This window comes from Periplaneta americana, chromosome 1, assembly GCF_040183065.1.
Source record: "Periplaneta americana isolate PAMFEO1 chromosome 1, P.americana_PAMFEO1_priV1, whole genome shotgun sequence".
NCBI classification, from domain to species: Eukaryota; Metazoa; Arthropoda; class Insecta; order Blattodea; family Blattidae; genus Periplaneta; species Periplaneta americana.
The window spans coordinates 59468785-59490425 of record NC_091117.1 but is presented as its reverse complement, the minus strand read 5'-3'; the positions used below and the strand labels follow the sequence as shown (position 1 = coordinate 59490425).

Below are 21641 nucleotides of genomic sequence, written 5' to 3'. Positions count from 1 at the left end.
AATTTTCCTCGAAGCTGTAATCTTTTCAGTTCTTGTTTTTCATGAGAAATGAAGGGAATTTTGATCGGTGTTTCATGTGGCACAACTGAAGCTCTATTACATTTTGCTGAAGAAATTTATAAAGATTTCACTGAAAAGAAGACGACATTAGCTGTAATGATAGACTTTGAAGACTCTTTTGATAATATTCCTCACAGATCCATTTTATTACAATCTATGAAACTTTGAATCAAAGGCAGAATGCTAAGATTTCTACATTCTTTTCTTAATGAAAGAACAATTCAAACATCTAATCATTTATCTTTATCCAAAAAAAATTGCAGGTGGTATACCTCAAGTTTCTGTTTTAAGCCCAATTTTATTTAATATAATGTTACATGACTTAGCTAATGTTGTTCCACCTGAGGTAAAAATAAGTATCTATGCAGATGATGTTACAATATAGGCTATGAACAACGATGCAAATGAAACATTAAGAGTTATACAAACAGCTGTAAATAATATCAGTAATTGGGCATGCAAATAGAATCTATCTACCTCACAATCAAAATTCAGTGTCGCATGTAAGAAAAGGCTGAAATATTCCATCATAGAATCTAATGGTCTTCACTTTGAATATTACATTAATTTCTTGTCATAACACACTCCAACTAAAGTTTTACTCTTATGAGAGAGTATTTGTATAAATACTTGAAATAAAATAAAGTGCTCTTTCAGTAACAATTCAATCTTGGGAAAAGAGTGTGTTAGCTCACTGTGTCTGGCTCATGATTCCTTAAATAAAATATTTACCCGTGATGTATACCGTTCTTCCTGAGATTCAAGGTCTGGAAACTTCGTCAAGGAAAGTAGAGGACTATTCATGTCCTCAAAATGCTTCTGCATCACAATTCCAAAGCCATCATTTGGATACACTTGCTCATATGTAACAAAGGTGGAATCTTCAAACTTGGATGCAGCCCATTCTATCAGAGAGGATGCACTAAAAGAGTAAAACAAGAATTATAAATACCTTATTTCATCATGAAATTATTCACTGAAAGTATGTTTCACTTTGTTATAGATTATCACTCTATGTGTCATTCACTATTTTTACAAGATTCTTTAGTCAATAATCTTAAGATGTTACAAGTACACAAGGAAAATTATGGAGGAAAATCAAATTCCATTTCTTCAGTATTTCATTTAAATGATGTAATTTTGAATATCAGTTTCCTTATGGATGAAATTAAGATAAACCTTAATCATTCATGATTACTTAAGGGACTTATGAAAGTCATTCAGTACACAATAGATAAGTAGTAATTCATCAATTTCAATGAAAATAATGTAATGATTGTATTATCTAAAGCTAAAGTGCAGTCTTCAAAGAAATTCACTTTTCTAGGAATGAGATGTTCTGAAATCTTGCGACTGAAAGATACATACTGGACCTTTTACCATTATAAAAATGTGTAAGGAGGACTTAAAAAGATTTTGCAAAATTTCGACATTGAATACCCTCAAAAATTAGTTCCAAACACAGAGGACACACAAAACTAGAATGATTTTTTTTCTCATTCAAACATTATAACACCAGGGCTGGGCAAAATACTGACATCCAAGTATTTCAAATACAAATACAAAATACTTTTAAAAAATTAACCAAAATACATTTGTATTTCAAATACTCAGAATACACATGTATTTCAAATATTCGATACAATATATAAAGAAATAAGAATATTACCGAAAATCTAAAATATTATATTAACATTAAAATTATTTTTATCTCGAAGTTTTATATAAAAACTGTAACTGAACATTCTTCCTTTTCCAAGTCAACAATGAAATTGTGCTACATATGAATAATTACTGCTCCCTACTTTATAAATGCTTGTTTCACTGCTGAGTAATTCTCTAGAGAGCACAGGGTTGTCCCTTTGCCATTGAAGAATTGTATGAGCTCATACTCCACAGTAGACAAGTTCTTTTCTTTTTGCTTTTCAAAGTCTGTTGTACTTGAGTTGAAAACATAAAAATTGTTTTCATCGTCTTCATCGTCTGAACTGACCAAAGGTGTAGCGAGAAATTCTCAGCTGATTTCACACACATATTCTGTATCCTCTTCTTATCATTTGGTGAGGCAGTGTCAGGTAGCTATCTCATCTTAAATGATGAGTGAAAACAAGCTGCCAAAATAGCTCAATTTGCTTCTAGGGTCAGATCAAACATCGCTTTAAATCTTGAAAGCGAACTCATTAGGATTGGAGTTACTTGGAATAGATGGCGTAGATTACTAGATAACATAATATGTAATCTGTTTTTGAGGGAAATTAATGTGGATAGAAGTTGGCCGTAATAGCACGTCTTCTCATTTTGCATTAAATCAAGGGCTACGGCAATGGGTTTCAGAACTGCACACTATTCTTCTGAAACTCAACATCTTTGAAGGTTGGCAATCCCAGTTTTTCACATATACTGTTTATATCATGTTTGAATTGCAATATTTGAGAGATTGAGCCTTAAAGAGAATTCCATCGAGTTGGGGAAGGAAACTTTAATGAATATTTCAATCCATTTTGAATCTTGCGTGCACTACTTTTAACACTTGAATATAATCAACACACCCACATAACAGGCAGAGAAGTTCGAGATGACGCCGTGATCTAGTAGGCTCTGAGGATGGTGCGTGAAGCACTGAAACAACTGTAAGCCGGACAAATCTTACATAATTAACACTAGTAAGTCCATTAGTTAATCAATTAAGAATATTTCAAGACATCTGATATAATTTCTGAGGATTTGGATCTCCTAGACGCATTCCGCAATGCTGAACACTTAGCATGTGTTGGGTGATGGATCCTTGAAGCTGTTGGAGATTTCTTTGTGGCATTAAGAAAATCAGTTGTGGCAAGAAAACTAAGTGTATGGCTAGCACATCTGAAATGGGTAGGCAAATAAGACAAAAGTTCATTCTTCAAATCCAAATCCAAAACTTAAAGGACAAGAAGAAGAAAGTATTTTGAGTATTTGAAATACAAAATACATCAATTTTATGTATTTAAATACAAAATCCAAAATACTTTCTAAAATCCTTGCAAATTACAAAATACAAATGTATTTCAAATACTGCCCAGCCCTGTATAACACTCACCTCACCTGGCCTCGTCCATGTAGCAAATTGCACACTCAGCTAGAAGAAGTGTAGGCAAGGAGAAGTTCACTCCAGCAAGCTTCAGACTTGACTCTAGCTTGTCAAGGACTTGCAAATCACACGCAACCAGGTGATACTGAGATCCAACCAGTCCACCAGCACCATTTTGATTCACTTAATCGAAAAAAAAGTGAGCATAATATTTGTTGATGGCAAAATATTATTACAAAGCAATGTAGCAGTCCTTTGAAGTATGAGTGAAAAACTAACGCAGCTGAAAGCATAATGTTCATGTTCATGTCAGAATACCAAGTGCTTACACACTTTGTTTCTTAACATCTGATCTATCATTCAGTTTATACTGCTGACTGAGAATTATTTTTACATAAACCTCCATCCAACTAAAATTTTTACTTTGAATCCCATCAACATAAGTACTACAGTAAAAGAAATCTACAGTAGAGTGTCTCGTTTAGGCACAGTAAGAACGTAAACAAAGTGCAAGTAACGTGTAGGAGGAAGACAAGTCATATGATAAACACGAGGGATGCACAAGGTTTTAATTACAACATTTATGGTGGAGCATTAATTGAAATTATATTTTCCAAAAACACACAAAACAAAAGAACACAAATTGCATAACGTTATCATATACACATTTTAACAAACAAACAATTGTAACATTGAAATAATTCAATATAACAAATCAAATTTTGCTACTTATATGATGTTGCTTTCAAGCAGCATTTTTTTACAGTCATGAATTTCACTCTCTATATGACTAACATAACATCACCGTCTTCTGTGGCCACAAAAAATTCTGCTTGAAAGCAACATCATATAAGTAGCAAAATTTGATTTTTTATATTGAATTATTTCAATGTTGCAATTGCTTATTTGTAAAAAATGTGCATAGGTTAACGTTATGCAATTTCTGTTCTTTTGTTTGATGTGTTTTTGGAAAATATAATTTCAATTAATGCTCTGCCATAAATGTTGTAACTAAAACCTTGTGCATCCCTCGTGTTTATCGTATGGCTCGTCCTCCCGCACACGTTACCTGCACTTTGTTTACGTTTTCACTGTGGCTAAACGAGACGCTCTACTGTAATTATTTCTTTTTATTATTAACACTTGAGAACATGAGCCGCAAAATTTTTAGAAACAAGCTGCAAGTCAAATCTGAGCATTACAGCACATAACACAAGTACTAAAATGGTTTTCCAGTTTTCCAAACACTATTTCTTTAATTGGCTTATTTTACGAAACTTTATCAACTGTAATGATTATGTGGTGTCTGAGTGAAATGAAGGTGATAATGCCAGTGAAATAGTCCAAGGTCCAGCACCGGAAGTTACCCAGCATTTGCACTTTATTGAAGGAAAACCACGGAAAAACCATCAACCAGATAACTTGTCTCTACCAGAATTTCAACTCAGGTCCACTCATTTCATGGCCATACATGCTAAATGTTACCCCACTCTTAACTAAAATAATGTGGCTTATGTGATGATGATGATGATGATGATGATGATGATGATGATGCGTCTTAAGACTAACTCTAACAATTGTTATAATTATCAAATCATATCAAATTTCATTTATCAATGAAACATTTTAGTTGGTGTAGCTTTTTTGACTTTGTTGGAACATAAAGTTCTTAGTTTTCAAGAAAATGATTAACCCTAAGATAATTTTCATTTTAATGGCAATATACATACATCACAATGTCTACATAAAATCGCAAAAAACTAACTAACCTTCATATGGTCCAATACAATCTTGTAATGGCTTTGAACTACGAATGCATTCTGTTTTCCTTTCAACCACTTCTTTGAAATCTATTTCGAAGAAGCGGACATTTGGATGGAGAACACTGTTGGCAGCAAGTCTGAAGAAACTTGTGTCAAATCCAGCACCACATGAAACAATCTGAAAAAAAAAAAAAAAAAATCATGCTATAGTTGTGCAAAATCGTAAGATGATCTCTAACATGCCTCTTGTGGTCACCTTTTGCTTATACGTAGTTTTTAATTCAGTGACTATAACATTGGACGGATTTGATAAAAATAAAAAAAGACACAGAGAGAGAAAGAAGAAAATTTGTGGGCATACTTTCCACCACGTGATTCTTTGGTGAACACTGAGGCAATTTCTTATTCACGAGATTATAAATTCCTAATCCTGTATTTTTTTTTGTCAGAAATACAGATTGAAATAATTCATTTAACAAGTACCATAGTATGCGTGTGTGTTTATTGCTTTGCATACTTACGTTGCAATATTGCAAAGTGGCTAGGTTCATTCTTTCAACCATTGGCAATATAACAAACACCACACAGAAAATTCTTTCTAGCATAAGCATTTCGTTTTTAACATGTTCTATGTTTTTACATTTCTTAAACAAAAACCATAAGCTAGACGACAAACCTATGGATTTTCAGTTCAGAATTTCTATCCTATAGACTGTAATTAAATATTCTGCATGTTCCCTTGAGAAATAATGTAATGTAATGTAATCTCATTACAGACTAATCAGAAAACAATTGACCAGAATGAAAAAGGATAAAAGTGCTAAAACATGAAAAATGAATCACTTTTGGTGGAAAGGGATGTAATATAAGCCATGTTCCATATAATGGTAAATGTTGAAAGGACCAAATACCAAAGCAACTCTAAGTTCTCTTGTAATGAAGAATTTTGTTCTTGGTACGTTGTTGAAGTGAAATGATAAATTATGTAGCCAACATAGTTATTTCTACATTAAATTCTGAATACCACTCGTAGTACACAATTGAGAAAGAAAAAAATGGTGCCTCCCTTGCCCCAATTCTTCTATATAATAGCAGTTTATTTCATTATGTATAAAACTAGTTCTTTTACGTTATGGTATATGTATTTTACTTGTAAAATACTTTCACATAATTTATCCGCTCAATTCTGAATTTATCACAATTTATGTAGAAGAAATCCCGGTTATTTCCAAGTGAAGGTCTCCGTCATCTATCATCTCTTTTCTTTTGCACTCTTTTGCCCCTCTATCATAGTCTCGTTCCTTCAGGTTCAGTTAGGAAGATGACCTTTCCTTCAAAATAACCAAAATTCCAAATCAGATTCTAGCAAAATCTGGAATCGCCATCAATCATGATGAATTAACTTACCTGAGCAGACTGTGCTGATAATTCTTCTAGGAAAGATCTTAAAGTGAAGTCAATGGTCAAAACCCTCATGTAGTAACCAAGATGAATTAATGGAGTTCTTCTGTTACACTTGGATACAAAGTAAGGAACATAATCATCCTTGAAGTATCCATTTCTTGCCATAGAACATTTGGAAACTGTATTGAAGTCATTGGTTCCTTGAACCTAAAAAAGATTAAACAAAATAGTAAGCATATACTTAATCACAAAAATTAATTGAACTGTTTTAGGGAGCCCGGAAAATATTTTATTTAAATATCGATGCTTCTCAAAGAACAACATAAAAAAGAAGGGAACAACTGGATAATACGCACAGTAGACCAATGTCGGTAGTCGACATTGCTCGCTGGCCACTAGTCACCGGGCCGTACCGAGCCGTGTCAAACAGAAATAAATAATAAAATAAATTATGGTTTATTTAACGACGCTCGCAACTGCAGAGGTTATATCAGCGTCGCTGGTGTGCCAGAATTTTTGTCCCGTAGGAGTTGCTTTTACAAAGCAGTAAATCTACTGACATGAGCCAGTCACATTTAAACAAACTTAAATGCCATCGACCTCGGCCGGGATCGAACCCGCAACCTCGAGCACAGAAGGCTAGTGCTACACCAACTGCGCTACCGAGGGCGACTCATATAGAAAGACAATCGAAATGGTGGTAGAAAAATTCGCGACTATATTCTTAAATAATTCACTGCATTAGTCAAGTGCAGATTTATGCAGTACAACAGCGGTGTTTTGAATGTACCAAAAGAAAATGCAGATGTAGTAAGATCTTAAAGTATGTTATCACAACGAAATAAAGGGGTGAAAAAGGTGTTTTTCAAGGAATATCATTCAAATGGTGGAAAGTAAACTTCTGGTTAATGTTCACCAAAGCGTTAAGTACGTATGACCACGTCGCCATTTTATTTGTGGTCTAGAGAAAATACCACGTCTTTTACGCAGAAAATTTTTAGCGACCATGGAATTATTCACAGCTTTCATCATATTATCGTTTATCAATATTACGAAACAAAAACTATCGTAAGGGCGAGAAATTCGGCTTTTACTTTTTTCTTTTAAATTTAATCTTATATTTTTAGTTGACCCATTTTTTGTTTGTTGATTATGTAATGAGTTTTATTATGACCGACAGGATCATCTTGGTTGTCTGTGCATGCACGGACTCGGTTAATAAAAACCTAAACTAACCAAACCTAACCTTCGTATAATATGCAAGATGTGTAACCGGAGCAAGAAGGGATCTTCTTGATTTTTATTTTTATGCAAGATGTGTAACCGGAGCAAGAAGGGATCTTCTTGATTTTTATTTTATTTGGTTATTTTACGATGCTGTATCAACATCTAGGTTATTTAGCGTCTGAATGAAATGAAGGTGATAATGCCGGTAAAATGAGTCCAGGGTTCAGCACCGAAAGTTACCCAGCATTTGCTCGTATTGGGTTGAGGGAAAACCCCGGAAAAAACCTCAACCAGGTAACTTGCCTCGACCGGGATTCGAACCCGGGCCAGATCTTCTTGATTTGATCTGGAATGTATACAAGAAAACAAATTCAAGTAAGGATCACGCTGCCAATGCATTAGAGGCCCGCGCATGCGTCACAGCAAAACTGTTCCTGTCGCGAGCTCCTCACCGCAATGTTTACGCAAATACAGCTTGTCGCTAACAGTAATGCTATCTCTCAGTGATGTTCAGAAAGAAGGAGGTAGACAGAGAAAAAAAATCTCCTAACGACGCCACAGATCGTCATATTCTTATGTTGGCGACATTGTATATTTAGTTCAATTTGGTCCTAACCATAACGGCACGGTTAAAAGCTACCGTAGGAAATTCTCCAGTTTGAAGAAAAGAAGAATAGGGTTCAACTTAGGACTTTATAACATAGCCTATAGGCTGAAAATGCTATGTACAATTTCCACATCAGGCGTCAGAATTCAATCCAAAAAGAGATCATGGCGGAATTTATGACAAAGTTTCTTTTGTGCCACAAAGTAGTTCAAAATTTGATCCTTTGCTTCTTCGCCTCCCTTATGTTTTATTCTTAGATTTAATCTTTATTATTCCCCTTTTTATTTTATAATATTGATATATTCTTTTCAATTTAAATAATTTGATGCGGTTTTGGTTTTTGTAACAATTTCAGACCCTTGCACTGTTATGTAAGTAACGATTCTCTCACTCTCTTTCGCATATAGCCTATTTGGATTCTCTAATTCAAAGAAAATAAACAATTTTAAATTTTATGAGATCAATCCCAACTCAAAATCGCTTACTCCTCGACTTCACTCACTATATTAATTGCAGAAGAGGATGTAAATTACATTTATATATATTCGAATACCCTAACCTCAACTCTCACCACATGCTACTGTGTAATCTAACCTGTACTCTTGACTTCTTCATGGTTATTATAGTAAAAATGACTAAAAACTTCTTCTTGTTTTGCTGTAAATTACTTTAACTTACAACCGACAGTACTATCACACATTTTCTCAATATATTTCTGAAAATAAATAAGATTTATAATTTTCGTCCAGCGAAATCAAACGTACAAAATTAGCTGTCAACATTTCCCATCCTTACGCAGCGCTGCCAACTTTGCTGCGTGAGAGAATACCAGTGATCTCAACATTTTAAACAAAGACATCACAGTAAATATAGGCCTAACGAAATATGTTCCTGAAATTATTTTCCTTTCTCCTGAAACGTGAATTATAAATTTCTTGGTTACATCCTTATTTCGGGAAAGTCTTCAATTATTAAGAAGTCACGATACTTATGGAATATAATTTCTATTAATACTACATATTTGGATAATTGCGTTTGCGTTGTGCTCTAAACTTATTGTAAGTAACGGAATATTTACATGCAGGTAAATAGTACTTTAATACATCGCTTAAGGAAGCATATAACGTCTTTGAAGGAAGCCAACGCATAATGCAATCAATATAAAAAGTTGTTCTGTCATCTCTATTACGCGTTTATTTTCGATTTTTTTTTATGTACAATACTGTACGCATTTCCCAGCACTAAGCCGGTTACACACTATACCGAGAGATGTGTAATGTGAAATGTGTGCCGAGAAATGCGCGAGCGAGGCGAGACAGCATTGTCCACACACAGCGCCGAGAAATGTGTAATCGAACCAAGAGTGCAGAATAGGGTCAATGTTACTTATGTCCCGCCCACTATAGAAACACAGGTCAATTTTACACATCATTATTTAGTATAACTGTTGCTTCTTTGACAGGTTAGGTTTGGTTAGTTTAGGTTTTTGTTATAGCCTACCTTGCATATACGATTATAGCGCAACATTGGCAGTGATAAAAGTGAAATATTCGTTCAGTGGGCGTTGGATACTCTACATTCACCGCGTTTTGTTACGTATTATGTCGAAGGGATGTTTTTTCATTTTTTCATAGATTGTTTTACTTGGCTTAACTGTATTTACATCCTCATACTTTTATTATAATAGGAATGTCAATATTTTCTTTTGTTTACATTTTATTTTAGGCCTATTTGCATAATTCACATTCTTAGCTTGTTTTCTGTAGCTATATTTATTTAAAATTATATTTTAAAAAGTTTATAACAAATAATTTAGGATAACAGTATTGTTATGGTGACTGGCCAGGTTCAAATTAAAACTGGCTTCCTGGACATCTGAAATATTTATAGAAAATCACGACATAATCACATGAAATTAAAATGCATATGATATCCTACACCTTTCATGTCAGAGGTGAAACAACATTAAGCGGCAAAACATTGTCAATTTACTAGCCACATAATGGTTAATTGATTGGAATAGGGTATTGCGAAAGTACGTCATTATTTTATTTATTTTTGGTACAAGTAACATTTCTTTAAGTATTTATTTATTTTCCCTTGTACCATCAATAAAAAAACAAGTATGTTTTTATTTTTTTTTAATTATAAGTGTAGTTGCTACGACACATAGGCGTACAGCAGCAATTTCCAGGCATCTGAAATATTTGTAGAAAAACACGATAGATAGTCGCATAAGATAATATTAAAATATATCCTAAACCTTTCACAGATGAAACACCATTAAGTCGCAAAACATTGTCAATTTGCTAGCCACAAATTTGTTAACTGAATGGAACTTAAGAATACTGCGTAGGAACTTACGTCTTTATTGCATAATTGATTTTATTATTTTCGGTGCAAGGAATATATTTATTTATTTATTTATTTATTTACCTTCGTACTATCAATAAAAACAAGTTTTTTTTTGTAATTATCTTAAGTGGCAGCCTTTGTATGTAAGTAGCCTACTTACGCCGTATTCTGAAGTATAGCTAATTGATTGCAATAAAACACTATTTTCGAATCCGTAATAATTTACATCACTATCTGAATCTTGATCTTACCTTTGTGCATGAAATAATATTGAAAAAATACGCGTTACGTATAACGAAAGCAATGAGCAAACACAATATCACTCTAAAATCTCCCGCCTCCACTCTGCGTTGCCAAACCTACCCATGCCCCGGCTTGTAACTAAAGAAGGCTCTGCAAGAGACATATGAAAGGTTAAATGATATATTCATATTCTTAGCATAATATGAATAAAATGTTAATATACAAATAATTGTGTTTTTTTCTATGTTTATTATGTTGTAGCCTATAGTTTGAACCTTATAAATCATCCAATTTCTTAATAAAAATATAGCAGTGGATCAAACCAAGAACCAACAGGTTAAAAATACTAAAATGGTAAGTAGTTTACATAATTTCGTGGTGCAAAATATAAATTAATGAAATGTAACTTTTGTTTATTTTCTTTGAGAATTTAAATTTTGGTTGTTACTCCATTACCATGAAAAGAAAGAGATTTATATTGCACAAAACTGCAATAAGTGTATTTGACAGACTCTTTGATGCGAAAGTGGCTCTGAAACTATGCGTTTTCAATTTTTTTTTCACGGCCTTCAGTAACTATGATAATGTGGTCATAACAGAGGAGGTGTTGGAGCTTCTTTCATTGCACCCAATTATGTAAAATATTTGGACAAATTATCAACATCAGACGCAATAGTTCCAGCACGGATTACTAGGGAAATGACCAGTTTTCATAGTATTGCATCTTGGACCTAACGAGTGTTATATTTGTAACAAGTGAGGGGGCTGCAACAATCCATTAAAATACAGAAAAATAAAATTTGTATAATTTTAATAAGTGTGGGCTAAAAAATCGCATTAGAATACACAAGTATTAAAAGATTTTTATCCTGAAAGTACAATATTTGTGGCTGCAAACCAAAACCATGTTTTTATGATATTATACAACTCGTAGAAGCTAGTGAAACGAAAGAAAATTGTGCCTTTCTTTGGTGTAATTTTTCTGGAGAAATACCATTATTCCCTCACTATATTAAACGGCATGTAGGAAATTGTATTTCACTTTATCGCGAAACGGAATGGTAGCCTACTGTGTGGGTGGATGTCGTTATTGAGGTCCCACGTTGGACGCCATTTGAGGGTGAGTGGTTATTGTGACCACACGTTGGGCGCCATTTGAGGGTGGGTGCGTCTCGGTGTTGCGTGAGATTCACTCAGGGTAGCCGAGGTACTGTTGTGGTATAGGATGATGTCGGGAATAATACCAAACCGGCTGCTTATATAAAAGGCAGTGTAAACTCCAAAACTATAAGTTTATTGTCGTATTCACTTGGTAAACCCTAGAGTATGTATTTCCGGCTGACTTATAATTCAATCGTTGGTCGCACTTCTGCATCGACTCTATGGCAGCTCTGAATAAGCTCTATCCGATACTGTAAATTCAATACTCTGCCCAGTACACTATGATCGAAGCTCCTAAACGTTGACGAGTGGTCTCGCCGATGACAAAGTTCTAACTATCGAGTCTTCGCCGGAAGAAAGACTATTAAGTTGGGCCGCCGACACGATAAAAAGATGTCGCGCCGTCTACACGAAGAAAAGTAGTTATCCTGTCGACACTTAACGAAGTAGTTATTCTGCCCTGTATGTAGGGCCGTCGACACGAAAAGGAGTAGTGATTGTGCCCTGTATGTAGGGCCGCCGACACGATGAGATGTTGTGATTGTGCCCTGTATGTAGGGCCGCCGACACGATGAGATCTTGTGCCCTGTATGTAGGGCCGCCGACACGATGAGATGTTGTGATCATCTCCGCTCCCCGTCACCCTTATTTATAAAAACCTACCCTACGCTAAAACTAACTATCCTATTGGTTAAAAACTACGTCACTTAACCGGCCTAAAATCTATTCTCTATTGGTCCAAAGTGACCTCATAAGCTGAACCACGATCTCTTCTTATTGGGCGCGAAATATGTCATCTCTAAATTTAAACTTTGGATTTCCCATAACATCTAATTAGTTTGTATATCTCACAAGAATACCCGTTCTTTGGAAAACCCAAGCTTGGCAGTATCTTTCCCACGGGTCTAGTCCGACTTTAGGATTTTACGCTTGAAAGGGTGTCTATGCAAAACCCTGCCCAAGATGGCCCTAAATCTGTCCGATGCTGACAGGTGACGAAAAGATGCGAAACATTTGTGTGGGAAGCTAATTCTAACGAAGTCGCCAGAACATCCCCGCGAATACATGTAATAGAAATATGGAGATATCACTTCGCTAATAAATCGGTCTCTCCCTCTCCTAATTACTGCTTCGACTGTTCACTTTTTCATGACCAGAAATAGCATTCTCTTCAGTCCAATAATGCAACCCTTTCATCACGAGTAGGCCTACAATGATGAAAACTGAATCCTTAATAAATTATCGTGTTGACTAGCAAGTAATACATACAGTAAAATCTAATATAAAATCATATCTTTTCATTATTATTATATGATCATGAAGTCATCATTTCATTCGTAGCCAATATTATGTTGATTAGCATTGCAAATTAGAAACCTAACCTAATTAATGTCTGATTAAATCGGTTATCTTCTTCCATATTTATTTTCTTCTCTTATTTGAAAACCTCCCCCGAATTTAGACATAACGAACAAAACTGTAAATTCATTTTTCAATAGAGAGGAAAATTATTTCAGGAGCATATTTTATTAGTGCTTTATTTACTATCACAATCATTTCACTAAAAAGGGATAAACATTTATTCAGCCATTGAGTTCAATAATTTGTTATAAATAAATGCTTTAAAATTTCTACCTACATCACATATTTTAATAATGTGATGTTACATTCCTTTTTCCGACGACGTCTTCAATTTAGTATTATTATAGTTATCGTCTCGTGCATCATACTTATTTGTATGACACAGAAAAATTTCAATGGCCGATCTGACATATTAGAACAATTTTGCTGTTTTCTGAATTTAAAACAGCTGAAAAATGTCTTCCCGATATCTATGTGTAATCATAATCGTTGACAGAGGTCGAATGTGTCTTGAAAAATTCGCTGGGCTAGCGATCAGAACGAGAAATGTGTTTACCTCGCGCGAGGTGAGCGAGAAACTCGTTGTAGTGTGTGATGTTCCATTTAAAACAATGCTTTCGATCTGACGCATTTCTCGGCGCACATTTCACATTACACATCTCTCGGTATAGTGTGTAACCGGCCTAAGTATTAGCACCCGTTCCGGGATCCATGGTGAAACAAAAATGACAGAATTTCAAATGCTTACTGTAATAAGATTATGATCCACAGCCGACTGCTAATCTTAGTTTCTTTATTAAATACAGTTTCCCTATTATTTATAAGTCTTTGTTTGTTTCCAAGCCTACCGCTTGCTCGAACGCATCCATACATCTGATGGCTGCTTATACTGCTTGCTCATTCAATTTATCAAATATGTAATGACCTACGACTGTCTATGAATATATATTATCCACAAGCGGCTTCACTGACCATTAAGGCTTGTCATATAGCGACAATTTTTTTCTATTCAATGATTTGCTCAATTACAAAAGCGGCTATGTGACAGAAGTAAAAAGTTTCCAGGTTAAAATTGCATATTAACTACTAGTAGAACAATTTATGGAACTTGTAAGATTAAGTTAATTTTTGTTCTTAAAACACTGACGAAGACCATTGTATATTTCGTGCTGCCACCTATCATTTCAGCGAAAGCATTGTTAGAATGGTCTTATGAGCAGGCATAAATGGTTGTGAAATAATATTACACAATTATTACCTTCAGCTCCATAGTTGTATCTTCTGTTCGTGCTTGCCGTATCATAAACAAGAATATCCAATTAAAAATCAGTTTATTCCAGTGGCGGTTTGTGGTAAAAATTATAGGTTAAGTTATACCACAGTCTAGTATATAAGTCACGAAGCTCAATACGTAGTAAATATGCATCCATAGATAGTTGCTAACCACTAGGATCGCTAATATCGCCTTATTACAGACAATGCGAAATAGTACCGGCACAGTCTATTGTTCCTAGCACCCTCACAACTCAAGCTTCGTGACTGTATATACTACACTGTGGTTATACCCTAAGGCCTAACTTATACCTATAAATTTTATAATTTTAAAACACCCCTCAAACCATGCAACATAGATTTAACCTATAAAAAATAATTAATGAAATATGAGGAAGAGCTTTCCTTTCTACAATGAAACTATGAATAAAAACATCTATGTACCAGGGGCGTATTTTGCGGACTACCCGGGCTACCGGCGGTAGCCCAAGGAAATTACAAAAGAAAAAGTTTATAATATAACATAATGTAATAATTTTGTATTATTAGTTTTACCATAGTAATTAAAATTAAAGTAATTGTTAGATATATTTTGTGTAATAATAGGGTCAGTGGTAGCCCAAACCCTTTAACCAGTATACGCCACTGCTATGTACAGAGCCAGTTGTTATTTGGTTGCTCGCCGACTGCATCCGCCATTCACAATACACTCTGTTTGTGACATTGCTAAGCTATATACGTAGATGTGCGCGCATGAGAAACGACTGAGAATTCCAAACGTCAGCTGGGTGGCAATGCAATTGCAACACATCGCTGGACTGAATGGAGGCAAATTTAATGTTATGTCGTTTTAAACGAATCACTGTTCAGGAATAATTAAGTGAAATACTATCGGGAGAAGTAACAATTAAATTTCGATTCAATTAAAAGAAGTAATGGTAAAAGGTGGTGGATGCGCAAACCTGCATCCAAGTTAGAATCTGTCATTCATAAATTGTGTTTACAAATCAGTGACTCGGAGACTCGTTAAAACTCTGTTGATCTAGGGATAAATCCATAGCGTTGGCGACACTGTTCCTGTAGTAGCGCCAATATAGAGAAAATAATTACATTGCTACCACTAAAGAAACAAAATTTCCTACAGAAATAAAACCAAGCTGTTCTGGATCACTATTAAATTATAATGTGCTGTCATCTATAGGAGGTTTGGTAAAGTAGAAGAGAATAAAACACGAAGCTTCATTGAAATTAAATAAGATAGTGAAACTGATGTATTTAAAAATTTGTCACAGAGTGCGTATGTAGATTTATGTTTACTTTGTGTTCCGTTGTATATGTGACTCTTCTCTGGTAAGTTTGATTGAATTGCTCTTATGTACACAAAATCGGAAAATATGGTTTAGTCTTATTTCTAAGTGAATTCTTTATTAAAATAATATTTATAAACGATGGAAAACATTTTAAAAAATTCAACGCATTGGTACCTTCAAATAGTTTTGCTTGATGGAGAAACACTTTATTATTATTATTATTATTATTATTATTATTATTATTATTATTATTATTATTATTATTATTTAGTCCTACTGTTATTCTGTGTAGGCATGAAAGACAAAATTGTAGGTGATGTAACATTAAATCGAATTTACCGGATGTGAAGTGTCAAACCCTTAGTACACATTTATTTTATTACAAGGCCGGAAATACAATATGTAGAATAAAAAATGTACGCTCATGCACATAGGAAGAAAAAAATAATAATGAAACTTCATTATCTACATTTCACCGATTCACAGTGGAATGTGCACGGTTAAGCTTTCGATTTAAAATATATTTAAATTTGATTTCGTTATTCATGTCTGCAAAGTGGGTGAAATCGATCAGTTCATGTCATGTAATGATAGCGATAGAAATATAGTCAACATATATAGTAAAGTTGCAACAAAACAGTAATGTTAGATAGTTTGTATAATTCGATTGAATACAATCGAGTTTATTGATCGATTCTGTCTTCTTTTTATAAGACTTTCCCAGCATTGTTATCATTTTATGACTACGAACTTCTTTTGTATTTCTTTTGATAAAGGCGAGTAGAAATACAGATAAAACAGCTCATTCATGATTCATTCATAGTTTCCCGCCCAAGGGCAAGTCCTTCACTGCAAATCAGGATTCTCCAATCTTCCCTCTTTTCCGTCTTCAGTCTCCGCATACGATGCATGTATCTTACACATATCATTTATTACATCTATATCATAATGCTTACACTGTAATTCATTCACAATTTCCTCGTCGTAATGCATTTATATAGACACTCGTTTTTCATATCTTGAAACACTAATATTTCTGTAAGCCCTACCATGTTTCCTTGGACGTCCATGGGCACTCATTATGAAAGGATCACTTTGCAACGCAATAAGAATCAGAAAATATTTTCATCCACCATTAACATTTTCACACAACGCACATTTACAATGTTATGTCAAACGAAGGCAACAATATTAAACATACATATATCCCGTGAAACAAACAAAAGAAGGACACAATTTCAAATGTAGGCCTATATAATTTGACATCCAAATTTTAACAAAGTTATATTTTTCCCGCAATCACGATGTTAATAGCTTTCCATTGAGATATTACACAACATAATAGGTTTTATAGTTTTCTCAAAATGTTCATACCAAGTTCAAATTAAAAATAGGCTTATAGATATTGTAGACCTACTTTCATTTGTTCATATATACGCTATAACATTGCAGCTTTTGACGGCCTTCGAAATTCTACTTATGTCCAGCTTAAAAATGTGTGCAAAAATCCATTAGTTCTTAACATTTTCTCATGGATAAAGTTAAAGTTATGTTTTATTTAACGACGCTCGCAACTGCAGAGGTTATATCAGCGTCGCCGGATGTGCCGGAATTTTGCACACTTAAATGCCATCGACCTGGTCCGGGATCGAACCTGCAACCAGCGCTATACCAACCCGCCAACCAGGTCGACTTTCTCATGGATATGCAGGGCGAACCGTAAGTAATGACATTAATTTCAGGGGATTATTCTTTGAGATATTTGAAACAAAAACGAGCAAAATTGTATTGCACTTTTAGCTTGAAATATTTCAAAGAATAGCCCCCTGGAATTATTGACATTACTTACGGTTAGTGATACATCGTATATATAAAAATGGTCATTTAGTTTGACTGAATATTATTAATAAGTTCACAAAATTGGACAGTTAACTAATAGTTTGTCCTCGAGCGGAAGATCTTGCAAAGCAGGGACAAATTTAAAAAGGTTGTGTAGTTTGAGAAAAATTAATTTATGAACCAATTTCCTTATTCACTTGAAAAAAATATATTGGACCTACCGTATTTACTTTCAAGATCTAGGAGTGAAAATTCAAGGGAGGGGGGGGGGAATTATACGATGACTATAAAATATTAGGGGTAAACTGGTCATAAACAACATCAAACAAATAGTATACTGTTGAAAATATAATGTAATAAGCTTAAATAATTTTAGTACTAAATAACTATAATTAGTGACAATTTTGGTAATTAATTAAGCGAATTATTAAAGTTTTGCGATTTTTTTCGCTGTGTCTTGGCTTACATTGACGGGATCTTGTAACCGACTTCGGACTCATCCCTGCCAACTTTCTCCCCATAGTTGAGTTTAACGACACAGACGTTGTAACAGAATAACACTGTAGCCTACGCACAATAATATCTAACCGTATTATGACTGACTGACCGACCAAAAATCAACACAAGCGCGGGTGACAGATTGCAGATATCATTAGATCTTTGTAGAAAGGGAATAATTCGACCTTGGGTTTTCCACGAATTCCGTTGTGCTGTACTTGAAATCTTCATAAGGATGTCCAAAGTTATAACATAAAAATTGTAGGCCTAATCCTCATTTCAGTTTGGTTGATAGGCTTTCCCCTCTACTCACACTCTTTACCATCCGTGAAGGGAAGATGCTACTGTCTATCTTACTAACGTTCGACTAATAAACTTTGAACATTGTGGAAATTCTTATTATTGAACATGTTTACTGGTAATCTGTATTTCGAAAATCTACACTAAGCGTTTCTATTTCATTTTATTGTTCTTTATATCAATTGACACATTAAGAAGTTACTGACAGCAGAAGATAAATGTTTTCTCCACCGCTAGTTGGTACTGTAAGCATACATAACGGAACAATCTGCACTGTGTCACTCCCCTCTGACTTCATAATACAAACTATCATCTCTTAATTTAATTAATTATTAGTTGAAAATACTGTAAGAACGATACTAAAATATACTGAAACATGTAATTGTCAAACATCTGTGTCATTGTATTTTATATCCACTTAAGTACCTTATTTAATATTTCATTTTCTTGTGTGTACAGCTTGGGGGGTGCAGGTATAAGAGGTAACAGCTACCGGTCTGTTACTGACGGACTCAGAGCAAGTAGAAGGGGAAAGAAATGCCTTCGCATCCTCTCAACTTGTATGAAATGTCGTTTAGGTAATCCACATTATATCAGAGGGGGGAAGTGCACGAAAAAAAAAATTATGTATGACAAATCTGGGAAGGGGGAAATTATACGAGTGAATGCGGTAGATACGAGGTATCACTTCTTAGCCATCGATATAATATTGTCTAGAACCCATAGACTTTATTTAACTACATATGCATTTATGCATTGAGACTGACATTTCCGAGTAACCGGACCGCTTATGATCGTATTTTTTTTTACGCTTCTATGATGCAAGCGTTCACCACTATTGCATTAAGTTACGTAATTACAATGTAGGCAAATAGACCATACAAAATCAACACGATGTTTTTGATCATCGCGATGATGATGATGATGATATCTGAAGTTGTATTTGATCATTTAGAAGAACCTAACTGTAGCAAGAATTTAATTGCGCATACTCTATTATTATTATTATTATTATTATTATTATTATTATTATTATTATTATTATTATTAGTTTCTGTCTTGGTCATCAGTCGTCAATCTCATATCCTACATACAAAAAATATCACGAGTCGCCACTGAGATGCATTTGAAGCTGATTAATGTATTAATGAAAACTACTCTACAATCAACATCTAGCTTATCATTTACATATTGAACAATCAATTTCAATCTAACGGGCTATACGCATCTCCTGAACCAAAACTCGTGTAATGACATGTAAGGTTTCTCTTAATGTATTGTAGGCCTAGTACTGTTCTTTAATATCCGAGAGTCTGGTAACCCTAGTTGAGAGAGAGAGAGAGAGAGAGAGAGAGAGAGCGAGAGAGAGCGAGAGAGAGAGAGAGAATCTTAGTCTGGATTGCTAAACTAACATATAAAATTACATTATTCCGCGGCTAACCTATTGATCCTTAGGCGTTATTCGTACTGAATTAACATAATATACTAGTAAAAGTGAGTGGTGAATGTAGTTTAATCATTGGGAATCTAGTCTATACACATTTTTATTTAGAAATGCGAATTTGTCTGGATTATATCAAGTCTTAATTACTTACCATTTCTACGTCACACGAGCAGATAGAAACTGGAAATATGTTCAAACTTGTATTTCTGCTTGTTAACAGTAATTACAAGCGACCAGTGGAATTTATAACACTGCAATTACAAGGCGTTAAGTCTCTTCTTAATCAATCAGTGTATGTCACAATAGTAAAGAACCTGCATACGATTTAATAATATTCAGTCAACTAGGGTGTGAATTAACGTGGGGCAAGGGGGTGCCTGTTGGAAAGTTAACTCCCTCTCATAAATTCATATTAACATCCCTGCCAGGGATAACTTCTATCCTCCTCACAAAATATAATTGTTTTAATATGAGTATACTTTATAAAATATAGAGTAAGCAAAGAAAATAATATTGAGGTATTATCATCACCGGCAAGATGACAACAATCAATAACTTAGGAATTACACATCTTATCTTAAGCCTGCTCATGGATATAATTATTATTATGATCAAGATGCGAGACAAACAACTCAGCGCGACCAAGAGTTGAGCTGTATCGAATGAGGTCGAGGTTGCCTCTGTCACTCTGTTGTCATCAGTTTGGGTATATTAAGAATACCGTATTCTCTATCTAGGATTCTATCCCCCACTCATCAGAAATCTTAATTCGCACTCTGCAGTCAACAACAAAAATTAATTTTATTATCGTCGGTCGGAGGGAACATTGTTCTAAATGTTGGACTTAACCGTAGATTATTTACTGAAGATATCGGGGTTAATTTTTAGCATACTCTATGAGATGCCTAATCGAAAAAAGATTGTAAAAAGGTTTTGGTACTAATAAGTCTACTTTATTTATTCCTATATTCTACAGTGTGGTGAACAATAAAGTATACTGAAATTAAACTACAAAATATTCCATAATATGATCCGGTATAAAGTATATCGAATTAAACTAAAGAATCTGAATTTCTGAATTCAGAAACATATCAAGTAGCATCGGAAGAAAAATGAAGGTAAACGTGCGAATTCTAGATGAGGCAGTAGAGCAAGAGGACAGCTTCAAATACTTGGGGTGTACTACAGGGACATCATTTTACTTTTACTAACATTTTTAATATTAACTTACCTATACCTCTGGACCAACTCTGTTTGCTACCTCCTTCCACGACTGGAGTTCGATGATACTGGCGTAAAATACAAACAAATCACTTTATTAGGTATAGGAGGGAAGAAAAGTAGTTCATCCATTTACGTAAACTGGGAAATATCGCGATTTTGAGTTTGATAATTTTCATTAGGTTTTTGTTTAATCAAAATACAGTACAGTATTAACAATGAGTGTTTTTACTCACGAACTGAGCTGTCCATGCGGACTTACTCATTATGCAGTGTATATTATACTGTCTACTGCACATTAGCGTACACTATGGAGAATGAAGTTAAATTGAAAAATAATCATAATATGGATAATTAAACACATTTTTCAAAATGGTGGCCGTTCATTTCGATACAGGCTTCTGTTCTAATGTGCATATTATCGCACTATAGACTATTGTACGTAATTCCAATTACCAGGTTCGTACTTCGTATCAGTAACTCATGTTGAAATAATTCTGTACCTACT

General features: G+C 34.3%; 2 protein-coding genes across 4 annotated transcripts in view; one reads left to right on the top strand and one right to left on the bottom strand.

The window, feature by feature from the left end:
* LOC138696227 (tRNA wybutosine-synthesizing protein 4-like) overlaps positions 1-21641 on the bottom strand; it is a 302346-nt gene that overhangs the window by 13887 nt on the left and 266818 nt on the right. The window contains exons 1-5 of one of the 3 annotated variants that reach the window (XM_069820906.1): positions 8893-8934; positions 6298-6501; positions 4897-5068; positions 3142-3310; positions 793-982 (exon numbers count right to left, since the gene is read on the bottom strand). In XM_069820906.1, coding sequence (XP_069677007.1) covers positions 793-982; positions 3142-3310; positions 4897-5068; positions 6298-6501; positions 8893-8910 — 753 coding nt within the window. In that variant the 5' untranslated portion in view covers positions 8911-8934. Of the gene's footprint in view, positions 1-792; positions 983-3141; positions 3311-4896; positions 5069-6297; positions 6502-8722; positions 8935-21641 lie in introns of those variants that run through there. The other 2 variants (XM_069820898.1, XM_069820914.1) reach the window with 2 other exon arrangements.
* The window catches only part of LOC138696278 (peptidoglycan-recognition protein SC2-like), a 74531-nt gene continuing 68725 nt past the window's right edge, over positions 15836-21641 (top strand). Inside the window, exon 1 of the mRNA XM_069821012.1 lies at positions 15836-15871. The gene's annotated coding sequence lies outside the window, so the exon portion shown is untranslated. The remainder of the gene's footprint in view (positions 15872-21641) is intronic.